General features: G+C 51.8%; 1 protein-coding gene across 1 annotated transcript in view; it reads left to right on the top strand.

Annotated features, from left to right (window-relative positions):
* Positions 1-14,650, top strand: part of LOC128827321 (zinc finger and SCAN domain-containing protein 21-like) — a 44,508-nt gene that overhangs the window by 23,013 nt on the left and 6,845 nt on the right. Inside the window, exons 4-6 of the mRNA XM_054011179.1 lie at positions 5,433-5,561; positions 11,981-12,172; positions 12,780-12,881. Of these exons, the coding sequence (XP_053867154.1) occupies positions 5,433-5,561; positions 11,981-12,172; positions 12,780-12,881 (423 nt within the window). The remainder of the gene's footprint in view (positions 1-5,432; positions 5,562-11,980; positions 12,173-12,779; positions 12,882-14,650) is intronic.

Genomic DNA, 14,650 nt, shown 5'->3' with positions numbered 1-14,650 from the left:
GTGAAAAAACAGGGCCTTGATAAATGCTTTGTAGCACTCACGCTCAAGTTTGTGTCTTGGGGATATTTTGTAGAAATACCCCAGTCTTTTAAAAAAAACAAAACAAAAAAAAAACAAAAACAAAAAAACATAAATAAATAGCATTAGCTTGCTTTTTAAAGTTTTGCCTAAATGAATTGCCCAGCATTCAAAGACAATCCCAAACAAACCGATATTGCTCTAAAAACTTATTCCTTGTAAACTGTAAAGAAAGCTTTACATTCCTTTAGCATTACATGATACAAAACACACATGCAGCCTAATTTAAGAGAAATTAGTTCAAACTAGCCTGTGTCAAAGAGATCATAACACTTTTTAACACTTTTTATTATTTCTTCCTGACTTTTAAAAAAATCTAAATTCTGTTAAACATAATTGCTCCGAGTAAAGTTTTAACAAATAAACGTATAGAAGTTTAACCTGGAAACAGTGGGCACTGATAAATGCTTTGTAGCTGTCACACGTGCTTTTAAAGATAACACACGAAAACAGAACATTGATAAATGGAAGTGAAGCAGCTTTGTAGCATGCGCTCTCTCTCTCACACACTCACAAACTTGAAAAGATAAAATACCAAAATCCATGTCATGGGGATATTTTGTAGTGGTCTAGTACAATAATGACTGTTTATACAGGGCTAGCATTTGTAAATTGTGGAGCAGCAAAGCCTTTATTCGCACCATTTTTTCCTTAATAATTGAGACATGGCCTATCTGAAGAAACGTATCCCCGCAAGCCACCACCTCCTGTCTTCTAAAAGAATTGTTAGCTTTTGCAGCAAAATAATTTTTAATCACAGGATTAAAAATAAATAAAATTAGCTTTTAAACATTTTATTTCCATTTTCTGCTATCCCAAATTTTAAAAAATAACGTAAACATGTTTTTTAGATTGGATTTATCTGCTACAGCTTAAAGAGATGCCAAGAACAGGAAACTGTTTACTTCATTTCCATAACCAAATAATTATTTTGCAGCAGAGAGACATCCCTATGACACACCTTAAATAATACCCTAGCAACAACTACATTGTTTTGTTTTTGTCTAGCATCACGTTTAAGGGGCCTTAAAGAATTATTTTTCTGTTTTTATATAACACCTTACGTTACACCTTAACTCTAGATGCTTTACACAGTTAAATAATTCAAGACAGTAGATGAGAGCCCTGGGCAATTACTGAAAACAGAGGTGTTAGGATGACTAAAAGCCTACTGCAGAGGGCCTGGGGGAAAATTAAAGGGCACCGCTTTTAAGGAAGAGGGCATGATTTGAGGAGGTATATAGAAAATGGGGGAGATGAGTGGTTCAGGGTTATTTTGTGATGGCCCAAATGCCCTACTGCCTATATTTCTAACACTCACATAAGTACATGGGGTCCTGTGCAACCTACTTCCCTTTTGACAACAACCACCTCTCCATATCCTGCTATGACCCAGACAGAAATCCCTCTTACATGGGGCAGGAGGGCAATGGACTCTTAAACAATTGGCTGTAAACTCCTGGCTAAGAAACTATTGCACAGCTGTTGTATGAAAGAGGATGAGCCGTTCAGACCTATTGAAGATGGAAGAGTCCAATTTCAGCCCTCAAGGAAGGGAAGAGGCTGGTTCTCTGATAGTGCTACATTATAATACTACAGGAAAATTTATTCTAGGAGAAAAAGCAACTGATCACATAGACTGAACAAATATTGCATGTCTGCTTATATGTAGTTTCATAGTCCTGGAGAACTTGATGGTGTTGGTTGCCCTATGGAAAAATAACAAATTGCACAACTGTATGTACTGTTTGGTTGGCAGTCTAACTCTCTGTGATCTGTTAATTGACACAGTTTACTAAGTAACATTCTTATGTCTGCAAGGAAAACTCCAAGATGGTTTATTAGGAAAGGCAGTATGTTTGTCGCCCTAAGAGCTGCCACTTTTAGTTTGTTAGACACAGCCATTGAGAGACATTTGACTGTGGTTAAAAGGAGGCCTTACGAGGCAAATAAAAAGTACAGGGTGGTCTTATCCGACCATGTTGGTTTATCTCAGTTTCCCTGGTACGTTAGAAACCCTCAACAGGAAATGTATCAACAACTTACCAGACTGCTCAACAGTTTTTTGCCTCTTTATTCCATAAGTGTCTTTATAACCATTTTGGTGACAATTGTTATGCTTTGTGTGGATATTTACATACTAATAACTCAGAGATCTGAGTAGGGCATTTCTGATTGTAATTGGTGGATTCATCGCCTGTTGGCCTCCATGGTTTGTTCTGTTGCTCACAGGTGTAGCCTGCAAAGTAAAAGTGTGCCATTTTATACAAGGCTGACTGGTTCGTTGCCTTGGCCCTCATTAATTCTGCATTGAATCTCAGCATTTACACTATGGCCAGAAGAAAACGTGGCAGGTTTTCTGTCACCTTGTTTGTGGGTGTCTAGTGAAGACCGGCATGACTGTGATCTGTGTTGGACCATAGGGGCAATGTAAGTCTGTGGCTCATGCACTTAAATCATAGGGAAAAACGTTAGCCATGTTTTAAATTTTGAGTACCTGTTTATCCCATAACTTGTTTGGGTTTTAATTCTGTAACAGAACTGGCTCAGAAAAGTATAAGATTTATAAATAATACAAAACCAACAGAGCAACAGCCCCATCTTTCTATTCCCTTAAACAGAAAGTCCTCCTTACTTAGAAAGGGAGACCAATAGACTTTTGAAAAGTTAGCCCTAAACTATTGACTAAGAAAGTATTGCACAAGCGTTGTATAAAAGAGGATGAGGCATTCTAGCAGGACGGAAGTGCCTTGAATCAAGCCTTGCCAACACCAGCAGTCCAAGTGTCTCATGAAGGGACCTAGGTGAGGGTTACTAAGATTGTCTGTCACATGAGAAGGGTCAGGGGTCACTGACTCCAGGGCTTCCTCTTGCATCTTCCTTTTCTTTGAAAATCAAATGCAGATAAAACATAATCTCAGCCAAACACAGAGGAGTCCAGCCAGCTACTAACTCTCACGAAGGGGATGGTGCCTGAGTAGGTAGGTCAGGATCAGGCAATGTCAGGGATTGTACTGCCACTCATCACGTAGCATGTGGGCACCTCCCATGTAATATCGATTAGCAATTGGACTCCTTGGAGTCTTTGGTTCTGCTCCCTTTGGGGGTAAAAGCTCATCTTATGGTGGGTTTGGTTGGTTTTTATTCTAGGGGGGCAGGAGGGTTATGAATGTTGCTCCAGTAACAGGCTTTGTCAGAGGGCAAGGCTCTCTGTATCCCTAAAGTTGCTCTGAGTCTAGATTCAGCTAGTGGCTCAGGAAGGCCGTTCCATAGCTGGATCCCTTGGTCCTTGGCTCTTATACTATCCCGGGAGGATTATTTTTGCTATTATTGAACATCTGTCAGTAGTGACTGCAGCATTGCCAACTTGTGTGACTTTATCATGAGTCAGACCATAGTTAGTGCCTGTCTTTAAGCCCCAGCTCCTGGAGTCGCATGAATATGTAAGAATGCATTGTCCTGCTAAACCCAGGGTTGTGAGTTCAATCCTTGAGGGGGCCACTTAAGGATCTGGGGCAAAAATCTGTCTGGGGATTGGTCCTGCTTTGAGCAGGGGGTTGGACTAGATGACCTCCTGAGGTCCCTTCCAACCCTGATATTCTATGAATCTCAGCTTTGGCTTGTCTATAAAAAGCAAGTTTCTAGCCATTATGATGGCAGGGAAAAGTTTGAAAATGTGACCTCAGTGTAACCTTTTAGGCTCAGAAACCAGAAGGCAAATAAAAAGAACCCAAAATGTGTACATGTATTTTTTTTTTTTTTTATATCTTGTGGGTTTTAAACCCAACCGATGATTTTTCAGTGCTCCTGGCAGGTGACGCTGCTGCTGTGTCTGAACCGCCCTGCCTTTCTGCTAACGTGGCATTCCCCAAACAGCTCCTGCCGCGGGCTGCCTGGCTGCCGAGGCAGCTCTGGTGCATTGTCATTGCCGGTAACTGGATGGGCAGGTTGTGCTACTGGGACAATTGGGATGGCCCAAAATACAGAGCCAATGTCCTCTTTGGTTGTGCTTAGATGCCTTCTGTGTCCCTCCTGTAGGGCTGACCTCAGGCCTTGTGTGGTCTTGATGCTGTAGCAGGTACCTGTCAGCCGCCTGAAATCTAACCTCCTCCCCCACTCGCAGTTTAGATTGCTGGGCATTCTCGTTTCTCCGGTTCCAGATTCCAGCTCATAGCTCTTGACTTAACTACTTCAGGGTGAACTGTCTTTGGCCCAAGTCATTTGCTGGACATTGACACTAAGGCCTTTGGCCCATGAATCTCCGAGCTGGGGAGGCTAATACAGCGCTGCGAGTTTAACAGCGTCAGTAGAGAAGCCACTGGGTATGTCTATGCTGCAATTAAACACCCGCAGCTGGCCCACCTCAGATGACTCGGGCTTATGGGACTGTAAAATCGCGGTGTAGAGATCGGGACTCAAGCTGCAGTCTGGGCTCTGGGACCTTCCCCACTCACAGGGTCCCAGAGCTCAGGCTCCAGCCCGAGCCCAAATGCCTACACTGTAGGTTGACAGCCCCGCAAGCCCGAGTCAGCCGACACGGCCAGCCGTGGGTGTTTAATTGCAGTGTAGACGTGTCCGCTGGGGGCGGGGAGGAGGGGTATTTATTTTTAAATCAATGTCTTTTCTATTTATGGCTATTTTTACAAACTTTTCTGCCGACCCGTTTGACTGAACATACTAAGGGCATGACATGGTGGGTCTGAACTGACCCACCACAGAGTGGGGCTGAACTGGCCTGGCACAGAACAACCTGAAATGAGCCACTCCTGAATTGTGGGCGGCAGCTGCTGCTGTTTGTATTGTGGCAGTGCCTAGGAACCCCAGCCGGGGACCAGCACCCCATTGCACAAACACAGACCAGAGACGGTCCTTGCCCTCATGAATTCATTGCTAATCCCATGGTGAGCAAATTGCCTTACAGCGTGCTGGCACAGTGCTCCAAGATGGGTTGTGGCAACAGCTCAACTTAAAAAGAATGTGGTAGCCGCGGCGCACTAAGGAGAGGTGGTCTTTGCAGCACCTGGCACCAAGGGCAATGAGGAATTTCTTCTCCATCTGTGTGTTTCTTGCACTGGTGACCAGTTTCATGCTTGGACGCTTTATCTTTGCTGACGTGGTGACATGAGGAGGATGAGACCCGCTGGTTTGTGGTGGACGCTATCACTTCCCTGGGTGCAGTGGGGGCTCGGATCGGCTCGGGTCAGCCCTGCAGTGGGATGGTGTGCTGTGTCTCTGTTTCGAAGTGACTCTGATCAATTTTCAGTCAGTGCTGGTGGCAGGGCCGCTGTGAAATTCTGTTATGCCCCACAAGCTGGCGTGTGATTTACAGCTGCTGCTGTTTCAATTTCCCACAGGACTCCCTGCTGTTGTACCGCTGCCTGTGAGCGCTCGGCGAGAGTCTGTCACCAAACCGGTCGCTGAGGCTAGCGTCTCGTCCGCGCGGGGAAGCAGGACAGCCGCCTGCCCCCCACTTGCTCCTGCAGGTAGGAGAATCACTGCTGTTAGAAGTGATCAATACCCACTTCCCCTCCTCCACATGGGTTCCCCTAAAATAACATTTCACTCCTTGTATACCAGTGAACTCCGGCTCAAAGGCGGGGAGTTTATTACAGGACTGATCCCACTGTGCAAATTCTTTGTTGCATTTTTGTCAGTGTCAACAGTTAAACCAAACTGGCCAGTTTCCCTTTCGTCTCTGCTCCGTGTCTGCCTTCAGGTTCTCATCCCAATGGCGGGATGTTTATTATTTCTTTGTAGAATTGTAGAGCTCAGAGACCCCACCTGAGATCAGGGCCCCATTCTGCTAGGTGCTGTGTGTACTTAAAACAAGGGAACAGCGCTTGCCCCGAGTAGCTCGCAGTTGAAGATGGAGGCCGGGGGTGGGGGGGAGTGAGAGGGCATGCCCGAGGGCTTGCAGCAGGTCCATGGCACATCTGGGAATAGAACCCGAGTCCTCATCTGCTTTGGGCTGCAAACCCTGGCTTGAGCGTGGGAAGGGGAGAAAAGTTTAAATCCAAACAAAGCAACTGTGTATTTGGCAGTTTGGCCCACAAGTTTTGGCCCTGGTGAGTCTCATTCAGCACTGCCAGCTGTGCTGTAGTAGTTTAATAGCCCCGGTAGAGAGCCACTGGGTATGTCTGTGCGGCAATTAAACACCCTTCGCTGTTGGCTTTGCTGCGTGTCCGAGCTCCAGCAGCTTGCCAGGCAGCCCCACAAAGAGCAAGTGCAGCCAAAGCTGGAGCAGGGGTGCGCACCTTGGAGCAGGTTTTCTGGGCCTAGCTGAGGTCCATGCAGTGTTGTCTTTTCTTCTCCTTCTCTGCATGCGGAACTGTTTCCTTTCCCTCCCCAGGCTGTCCACTCCATTCACTCTGCTTCCTCCTGGGGCCAGGGGAGAGTCTGGCCTTAGAGCTAGGCTTACCCTGAGTGTTTCTGGGACTCGCCCGCCATTGCTCTAGCACCCATGGGAGTCCTGTTGCCGTCCCCCGTCCCCACTGACACCTGGCAGCGCCCTGACTCTCATGAAAATAAATAAATTAATGGAGAGATCCTATCTCCTAGAACTGGAAGGGACCTTGAAGGGTCATCGAGTCCAGCCCCCTGCCTTCACTAGCAGGACCAAGTACTGATTTTGCCCCAGATCCCTAAGTGGCCCCCTCAAGGATTGAACTCACAACCCTGGGTTTAGTAGGGGGCAATGCTCAAACCACTGAACTATCCCTCCCCACCCTGAGTACCCCAGGATCTTCAATGAGCACAAGTGCCCGGGATTTAGCTCTGATGTCTTGACAGCAGCACAGCGCCTGCTCCAGTCGTCACGCCGGCGGATTGGTGCAGGAGCCCCGGTGAAGGCCTAGGTTGTAGCCTTGCTATAATCATGCTATTACTGCGTCCCCTCGCAGTGTGTGCTGCACGGTCAGTCCAGTATTTCAGCTTGATTAGAGGCTGTGCTGAGGTCTCCCCTCCACACCGTGCTTTAGCTGTGGACTTAGCTAGGGCCTGACCATATGCAGCACAAGATGTTCTTCGGTTTCCTCTCTAAACCCTGAACTGGCCCTGCTTAGCTGGAGGCAATGGGATCCCTGCAGGCTATCCAGGAGCAAGCCAGCAGAGGGACAGTGGCCCTCTACCCAAAGGGGTACTGAATTACAGCCCTTCCCCAAGGGCTCTGGGTTTGCAGGGGAAGGAGTGGGGAGAGAGCTGCCAGTGAGGCATGTGATGCTGAGCAGACACCCCCACCCCGCCCCCATTGTCACTAGGAGGGAGTGATGGCAGCTGATAAGGGAAATATAGTTCCCAGTGGGAGGGAGGTGGTGGCCTAGTGGGGGTGTCTCTGATGGCTCCTGTCCAAACTGCCTCCTTCCTCTCTGTCCAGGCAGCTGGAAAGCCAAGGGGCACTCCTGGGTGGGATTACGATCCTCCCAAGGGGTGTGCGGGGGTTCGAAAGTCCTGGGAGGGAGGAGCTGACCTGGCAGCCGGGGAATCAGGTTGGAGAGCCTAGTGTTTGGGTGAGGGGGTATTTGAGAAGGTGCATGTCCTTCATGGGGAGAAGATACTTTTTGGGGTACATCCCGGGGGAAGGTGCTTTAGAGAGACATCTCACTGGGATCGAGCGGGGGGAGGGGCATCCTTGCCACCCACCACGGCGTTAAAAAGACCCATGAGCTCCCCTGCAGGGAGCTGGGAAGTTGGAGGACCTTGGGGAGAGAAGGACACACCTCTGAACTCTGTGGAAATAGCCTGAAGCAAGAGGGGCAGAGTGGGGAAGCGTTGCTTGGAAAATAGGATCTGACCCTCCTGAAATGGGGACAGGGCCGTGATCAGAGTTGGGTGTGGGAGCCAGGACTCCTGGGTTCTATTTGTAGCTCTGCCGCTGGCTCTCTGTGTGGCCTTGGGCGAGTCACTGACCCTCTCTGTGCCTTAGTTTATCAGGGTTGTCCAAGGGTGGAGAAGGGGGGGGTCGTGATCTTTCCCTGCCTCCCTGGGGCTGAGGCCGAATCAGTGACCTCGTCCAGACCAAGACGTGGAAGGTGCTAAGGTGACACGTGTTAGTTAACACCTGCCATGTCCTCGTCTGGATAAAGGCCGGAGATGAAAGCCCTTGCTCCTTCTCCCCCATACTGGGGGCCAGGGTACCCCTCCCCCCCCGGGGCCCTGCCCCCAGCGTGTCTCGTCTCACACATGCAATGGGACTCTGTTGCCCCCGGGCTCGGCCAGGGTTGTTGCTGTGCTGGGCTCCCCAGCAGAGGGAGCAGCAAGCGGCTCCCTGGCCACACCCATTACATGGCAGCTCCAGCCCTGGGAAAGGTAAGGCAGGGGAGCTGAGAGGTGCCTGCTCAATCCAACCCCATCCACTCTTCACGTTGGCCATCCGGGTGGGGTGCGGCATCTGGGGAGGGAGGGAGGGAGGGGAGACCCCGCCCCTGTGTGTATGGAGCCATGGGGTGCCGGGAGATAGTCCAGAAATGGGCTGTCAGGGGGGCCAGGCTTCTGACCCCATTGCCCTCTGGGGGGATGTGAACAAAGATGGGGTTGAGCCCCAGTGCTGAAATCCAGGCTGCCCTGATGTGTGGGGCCATGTTCCATCCAGCAACCCACTGCGCTGCTGCCCCTCCTCCCACTGCTCTTTCTCGGGGTGGGAGTGGCTGGAAGGCTCTGCTCTTTTCTGGCATAAAGGGGTGTCTCCCAGTCCCATCTCTCAGGCCTGCCATGAAAAACACATCACAGACTGTGAAATCTGGTTTCCCCATGTGAAATCTGGTCTTTTGTGTACTTTTACCCTATACAGATTTCACAGGGGAGACCAGCATTTCTCAAATTGGGGGTCCTAACCCAAAAGGGAGTTGCAGGAGCCCTTAGTGCCCCCCAGCAGTGTCACAGCAAGGGGAAAACTCACTGTTCCTAACAGCTCTGCCCCAGCCCTGGGCCCCGTGGTTTGTTACCGCCCTAGCAATGGACTCTGATTAGCGCGAGGAACCAAGGGTGTTGCCAACAGGGGGCAGGACGGTGCCCACCTACATACTGGAAGTTTGAGGGATCTGGAGCTATCCTTTTGTGGAGCAGGAACCCTGGGCCTTTATTCATCGTTTAAATGGACTGTTTTAGATGTCAAGGCAGCCCAGTGCGATCGGGCAGTTTCACTCAGTGCCATCGGTGTCACTGGGCCTCCATGTGGATCAGCTGCAGGCATCAGGAAAGAGCTGAGAGTGGAATTTTTCCCTAGGCTGTAACAAAGCTGCTGGTTCAGGGGACGGTCTTCTCATCTTTAGGCCCCAATCTTGCATTCGTATCAGCACGATCAGCCTTCTGCGTCCCCAGAGCCTTAGGATCGGTGTTGCGTTCAGTGCAAGCCCCGTGCCCAGTTTTAGCACAGTAACAAAGGGCATCTAGTTAATTCTCTTAAACCTTATCAACCCAGAACCTTTCAGCTGTGAAAAGTAATGCACTGTCAGCGCAAAGGGGATTAAACTGTCTTGCAGTTAGGGATTTAAGGGCCTGATCCTGATCTCATTGAAGTTGGGGGGAGTGAAATCCGCTGTTAGCGTGATGATGGGAGGGAAATGCTCCAGGAGCTGGAAAGTCTGTTCTGCGTATTCTGAGAAGCCTCCGCTGAGATCAGGGCCATGTTGATTTTTGAACAGTGCGAACAATGTCGCGCACATTAAATGGATTAAAAACTGGTTAAGGACAGCTCTCAAAGTTAATGGGGGATCATCCTCCAGTGAGATCTCTTCTAATAGGGTCCTACAGGGATCAGTACGGGGTCAGTGCTGTTCAGTATCTTGAACAACGATCTGGAAGAAAGCATAAAATCTTAGCTGGGAAAATTTGCAGATGCCACCAGTCCACTGCTTCATTGTGAATAATGCCACGCCCATTACACAGAGCAATCTGGGCCAGTTGTCAAGGTGACAGTGTGCTCGTGTTTTAACTCTGCCAGAGTGTGGGTCACATGTCTAAAATGGGGAGCTGTGTCCTGGAATGTGGGACACTAGAAAGGACGGAGGGGTCGTGGCAGAAGGAATCCGACTGAACATGAGTTCGCAGGGTGATGCTTTAGCTCAGAGGGCAAACACGATCCTCAGGTGTGTAAGGGAGCTATTGGGTGGGAGTAGAGAGATGCTGTCGCCTCGGTATAGGTCATACGCTAGTGAGGTCGTTACCGGTTGCTGGGTTTAGTTCTGGTGTCCACGCTGCCACAAGACTGCTAACAAATTAGAAAGGGTTCAGGAAAGTGCTACAGGAACTATTCAAGGATTGGAAAACCTGCCTGAGAGACAAAGGAAACTTGATCCATTTAGTTTATCGAAGAGTAAGTTAAGAGGTGACTTGATCATGGTTTCCAAGAACCTACGTGGGTACTTCTCCACCTGCAGGGCTCTTAAAGGCAGAATAAGATGCAGCTGCTGGAAGCTGAAGCTAGCTAAATTCAGACTAGAAATAAGGTGCAGATTGTTGACCACTGGAACAGTTTATCTGGGGGGTGTGGTGCGTTCCCCAGCAGTTGGAGTCTTTACATTGAGATTGGGGGTCTCTTAAAACACATGCTCTGGCTCAAACACAAGTGCTGGGCCTGCCGCAGGAATTGCTGGGTGAGATTCTCTGGCCTGTGATGCAGGACATCAGACTAGATCAATGTTTCTCAAATGCAGCCACAATGGCCGCATGCGGCCACCAGGGCCTTTTCTTGTGGCCACAGCCTCCTGGGTGGTGATTGGGGGGAGGGGCAAAGCAACCACCCCTCCCCAGGGCCTCCAGCAGGGGCTAGTCCTTGCCCCCTTCTGGAGCCACAAACGCTGTAGGAGCAGGTGACCAGTGTGAGTTCCCCACCTTCCTGGGAGTGGTGGGGCTGCGGCTTTGGCCCTGGGGTGATGAGCGGAAGGCTCTGGCGTGTGGCGGTGGACTTCATCCCCCAGCCTCAGGGCTTCAGGCTCCAGCCCTGGGCTCACCCCCCCTTGCCCCTGGCCCTCCCCCACCCTCTCCATCTAGGGCTTAATTTGTCCCCCAGCTTGCTGGAGCTGAGTAAGTTTGCTGTGAAAAGTGATTTTAATAAATATACAAATATCACTTTTCACAGTAGCGGATTTACTAGCTAGCACGTCTAAAAAACAAAATCAATCAAAAAAAGCAAAACATGCAAAGCACTTTATTTGTGTTTCTGTTCTGTTTGGGTCCAGTAAAGAATAGCGACAACTCTACATTACTTTTATTATTGAGTCGGCGGGAAAAAACCCTACATAAATAAATGACAATGATTTGGGGGGGTGTATGTGCAGATTTACTTGTTTTTCCTAACATTAAGTAATTTAGGGGAAATTGTCAGAGCAGCCACCAGCAAGAGTTGGTGGCCGCACTCTGAGGCCACCAAAAATTTTCTTGTAAGAACCCCTGCACGAGGTGATTATAATGTACCTGTCTGGCCTTAGGTGTGCTTGGGGCTCTGCTCCCCGTAGGTACACTGGCCCTGAGGTTCCTCCCCCATGCCTTGTTGTGGCAGCTCAGGCTTCGTTTTTCCTCTGCATCGACAGACACGACCTCGTTCTAGGGGGTACGGGGCAGCGGCCTTAAAATGGCCACCCCCCAAGAGACCCCGGTGCGCACACTGAGCTTGAAGCTCCCAACACTGGGCACCGGCTGGGATCCGCCCTGCCCAGTGCAGATGGCTGAATGAGGCCTTGCGCACTGCTCGCACCCTTGGGTGGGGCCCAGGCCACGCATGGGGGAGATTTTACCCCGGACGCTCCCTGCCTCCCCCTTTATTACATGGGGAGAGCCAAAATCCAGCAGCCAGAGGGGAGCGGTGTCCCTCCTACCCAGAGCCAGGTGATGGGGAGGTAAAAGACAGACCCATATAGGGCTGAGCAAAGCAACGCACTGACCATCTCCTTCTAACCCCTTACCACAGCTCCGCGCCAGGCCTCCAGAGTGGCCCAGGAACCATCTCCCCAGGCGGCTCTGGAGCTCCAGGGCGGCACCAGCAGCCTCGACGAGCAGGCCCAGCAGCTGGATGCGGAAATCAACGAGCTGATCCAGCAGTGGGAGCTCAGGCCTGAGGATGAGGAGTGGAAGGACATGGCCTCTTCCATGCTGCTGAAGAGTAGGTGCCCTCGGAGAGTGGTGCCCATACCCTGTGGGCTGGCCAGCTCCCCCGCCCAGGGAACTTAGAGCTGGAAGGGCCCTGTCAGATCACCTGTGGCCACAGCAGGGTGGTTCCCTACAGACCGTCCCCAGGGCTCTGTCCAGTCTGGGTTTAGATGCTGCCTGGCCCAGTCCCACTCCAGGAGCCAGTTCCCCCAGCGCCGGAGCTCCTAGCAAAACAAGGAACATCTGCTTTGTTCAGACACCCCCAAGGCTCCTAGCTCTCCCTTTGCCCAGCGCTAGTCCCTCTCCCGGCCCGGTGCTTCCACCCTTCAGTCTGGCTCAGGACTGTGTAGTAGCTCTGCTGCCAACATGCCACTTCCCATTCTTGCCTGCTCTCTCAGAGCCCAGCAGCATGAAGATGGGTCCCAGGCCAGGGTTGGGGAGAGGAGCGAGGCACTGAAAGTTTCAGGGATGTGCCCCTTTCCCCAGAGACCCACCTGGGTGTGGTTTGCCTTCTCCCCTGCGTCTCCCTGCCCCGTGGCTTTGGCAGGGCCAGGCGTCGCTCTGAGCTCCTGCCCTGATGAGACACGCTTAGATTCCCACCCAATGTGCTTTCTGCACAGGTAAATGGTGCCGGGGTGACCCCGTGGACCTGGACTACGAGTTCATCCGGGAGGACCCTGCCTACGACGCAGACAGGGTGGAGAGCGAGGCTCGGGAAGCAGGTGATGGGGGAGAGGGTGTCACTGGGGTGACCTGAGTCCTGCCCAGCCCACCTGGCACAGCTCAGAAGGGGCCGTTGGGCTTCTGCCCTACCAGCACCGGCAAGGCAGGAGGAGGGATGACCTGGTCTGAGCTGCTGCCGTCACGGTGCTGCCCAGCTCGCTGAGAAGGGCCCTGAGTGCAGCTGGGCACCTCGTAGAGGGAGATGGCTGGGCGAAGACTCGGAGGTACAGGGCATACCTGGCTTCCTGCTGGGCTCTGTAGCTGGCACATGCATACGGGGATCCCTGTTGGGGCCTGAGGCAGCACCTTCCTGCGGGGGGCAGGGGGGAGAGCAGTGGCCCGTCGTGCACAGATCTGGAAGGGCCTGGGCGAGTGGAGGGATCTGGGGTGGGGGCTCAGCAGGGGAGGCACAGGTGGGAAGCAGAGTGATCTGGGGGTTGTGGTGCTCTGCCTGGCACTCTCCATGCTCTGCAGTGGCTGCGCCCACTTGAGCCTGGGATCCCAAGGTCAGGGGAGTTGGACACAGCAGCCTTTGGGGCTCACACAGAGGAGCTCTGCCCTGTGTCTCAGGGAACCCTTGCCCAGCCGTGCTCGCAGGAGACCCTGCCATTTCACTAACCACTGAGCTCGCTAGCTTCTGAGCGACCGGCAAGGGCCAAGTCCAGCCGTGTGTCACGTGCCAGATGCAGCATTTATTCACTGCTTTCTGCCCCGGCGCTGCTGGGTAAGTGCAGAGCTCGCTGCCCAATGGGAGGGGATGTGGGAGCTCCAGGTGCAGAGGCAGCTCTGCCCCCGCCGTCTGTCAGGATAACGCGGGCAGCAGGAGGCGCCCCGTGGCGTTTAACGCGCAGACATCTCTGGAGGGTGGATGCTTTCAATCTCGCAGGTGACACTTGGGTGTACGTGTCAAATTGTCTCTGGGGTTGGTGCCACGGGGCGCTGGGAGCTTTCCAGAGCTCGGCACGAACGACACTAACCGCGGCTGTCGCTGGGAAAGGCCTGGTAATCCATCTGGGCAGCGTGGCCCTGGACCCAGTGACTGAGCCACAACCCAGGTGACGGGGCTCCCGCCCCGTAACTGGGAGAAGATTCCCAGCCCCATAGATCTCACCTTGGGAAAGAACTCCCTGGTGTTCAGCATAAACTGTCTCTGGTCATCACATCCTATCCTCTGCGCCTCATTCCTGCCTCTGCAGAACCTCAGCCTGGGCCCCAAATACTCCTTCTCCTCTCCCCACCTCGCCATAGCCTCCGCAGGCCCCTCTGTGCTGCAGCCTCCACTCGCCTCTGCTGAGATCCTACTCCAGCCTTCGCCCTCACTCCCAATGCGAAACACCTCCCTGCCCATCTAACACTGACTTCCTGTGGCCCACCCAATAAACTGGCTGTTGAGGGTACAAGAGCTGTCTCCTCTGCAGCTCCCCCAGCTCCTGGCTCTAGGACAGAGAGGGTCATTTGGCTGCTCTGGGAGCTAGTTGTAGGGGTGCTTTCTCGTGTGTGTGGCTGGACACCAGGCCACTCAGCCAGCAGGAACTGGGCATTAAATGGGGACCAGGAATCCAAAGGTCCCAAATCCCTGAAGCATCCAGCCCATAAAGCCCAGGGCGTTTTAGGTTAGAGCAACAGCAGTAGGCTGTGCCGTGGTGTGCGTGTGCTCTTCCCGGGCCCGGGGGAGAACTAAGCGTCTCTCCAGAGCCCTCGTGGCTTTGTTGTTTCTCGCTCTCTTGATTTTTGGAACCTTTGGAGCTAGTTGGCGCTGCCGGTTCTC

Source organism: Malaclemys terrapin, chromosome 21, assembly GCF_027887155.1.
Source record: "Malaclemys terrapin pileata isolate rMalTer1 chromosome 21, rMalTer1.hap1, whole genome shotgun sequence".
NCBI classification, from domain to species: domain Eukaryota; kingdom Metazoa; phylum Chordata; order Testudines; family Emydidae; genus Malaclemys; species Malaclemys terrapin.
The sequence above is the reverse complement of the archived record's forward strand: the minus strand, read 5'-3'. Positions and strand labels throughout refer to the sequence as shown.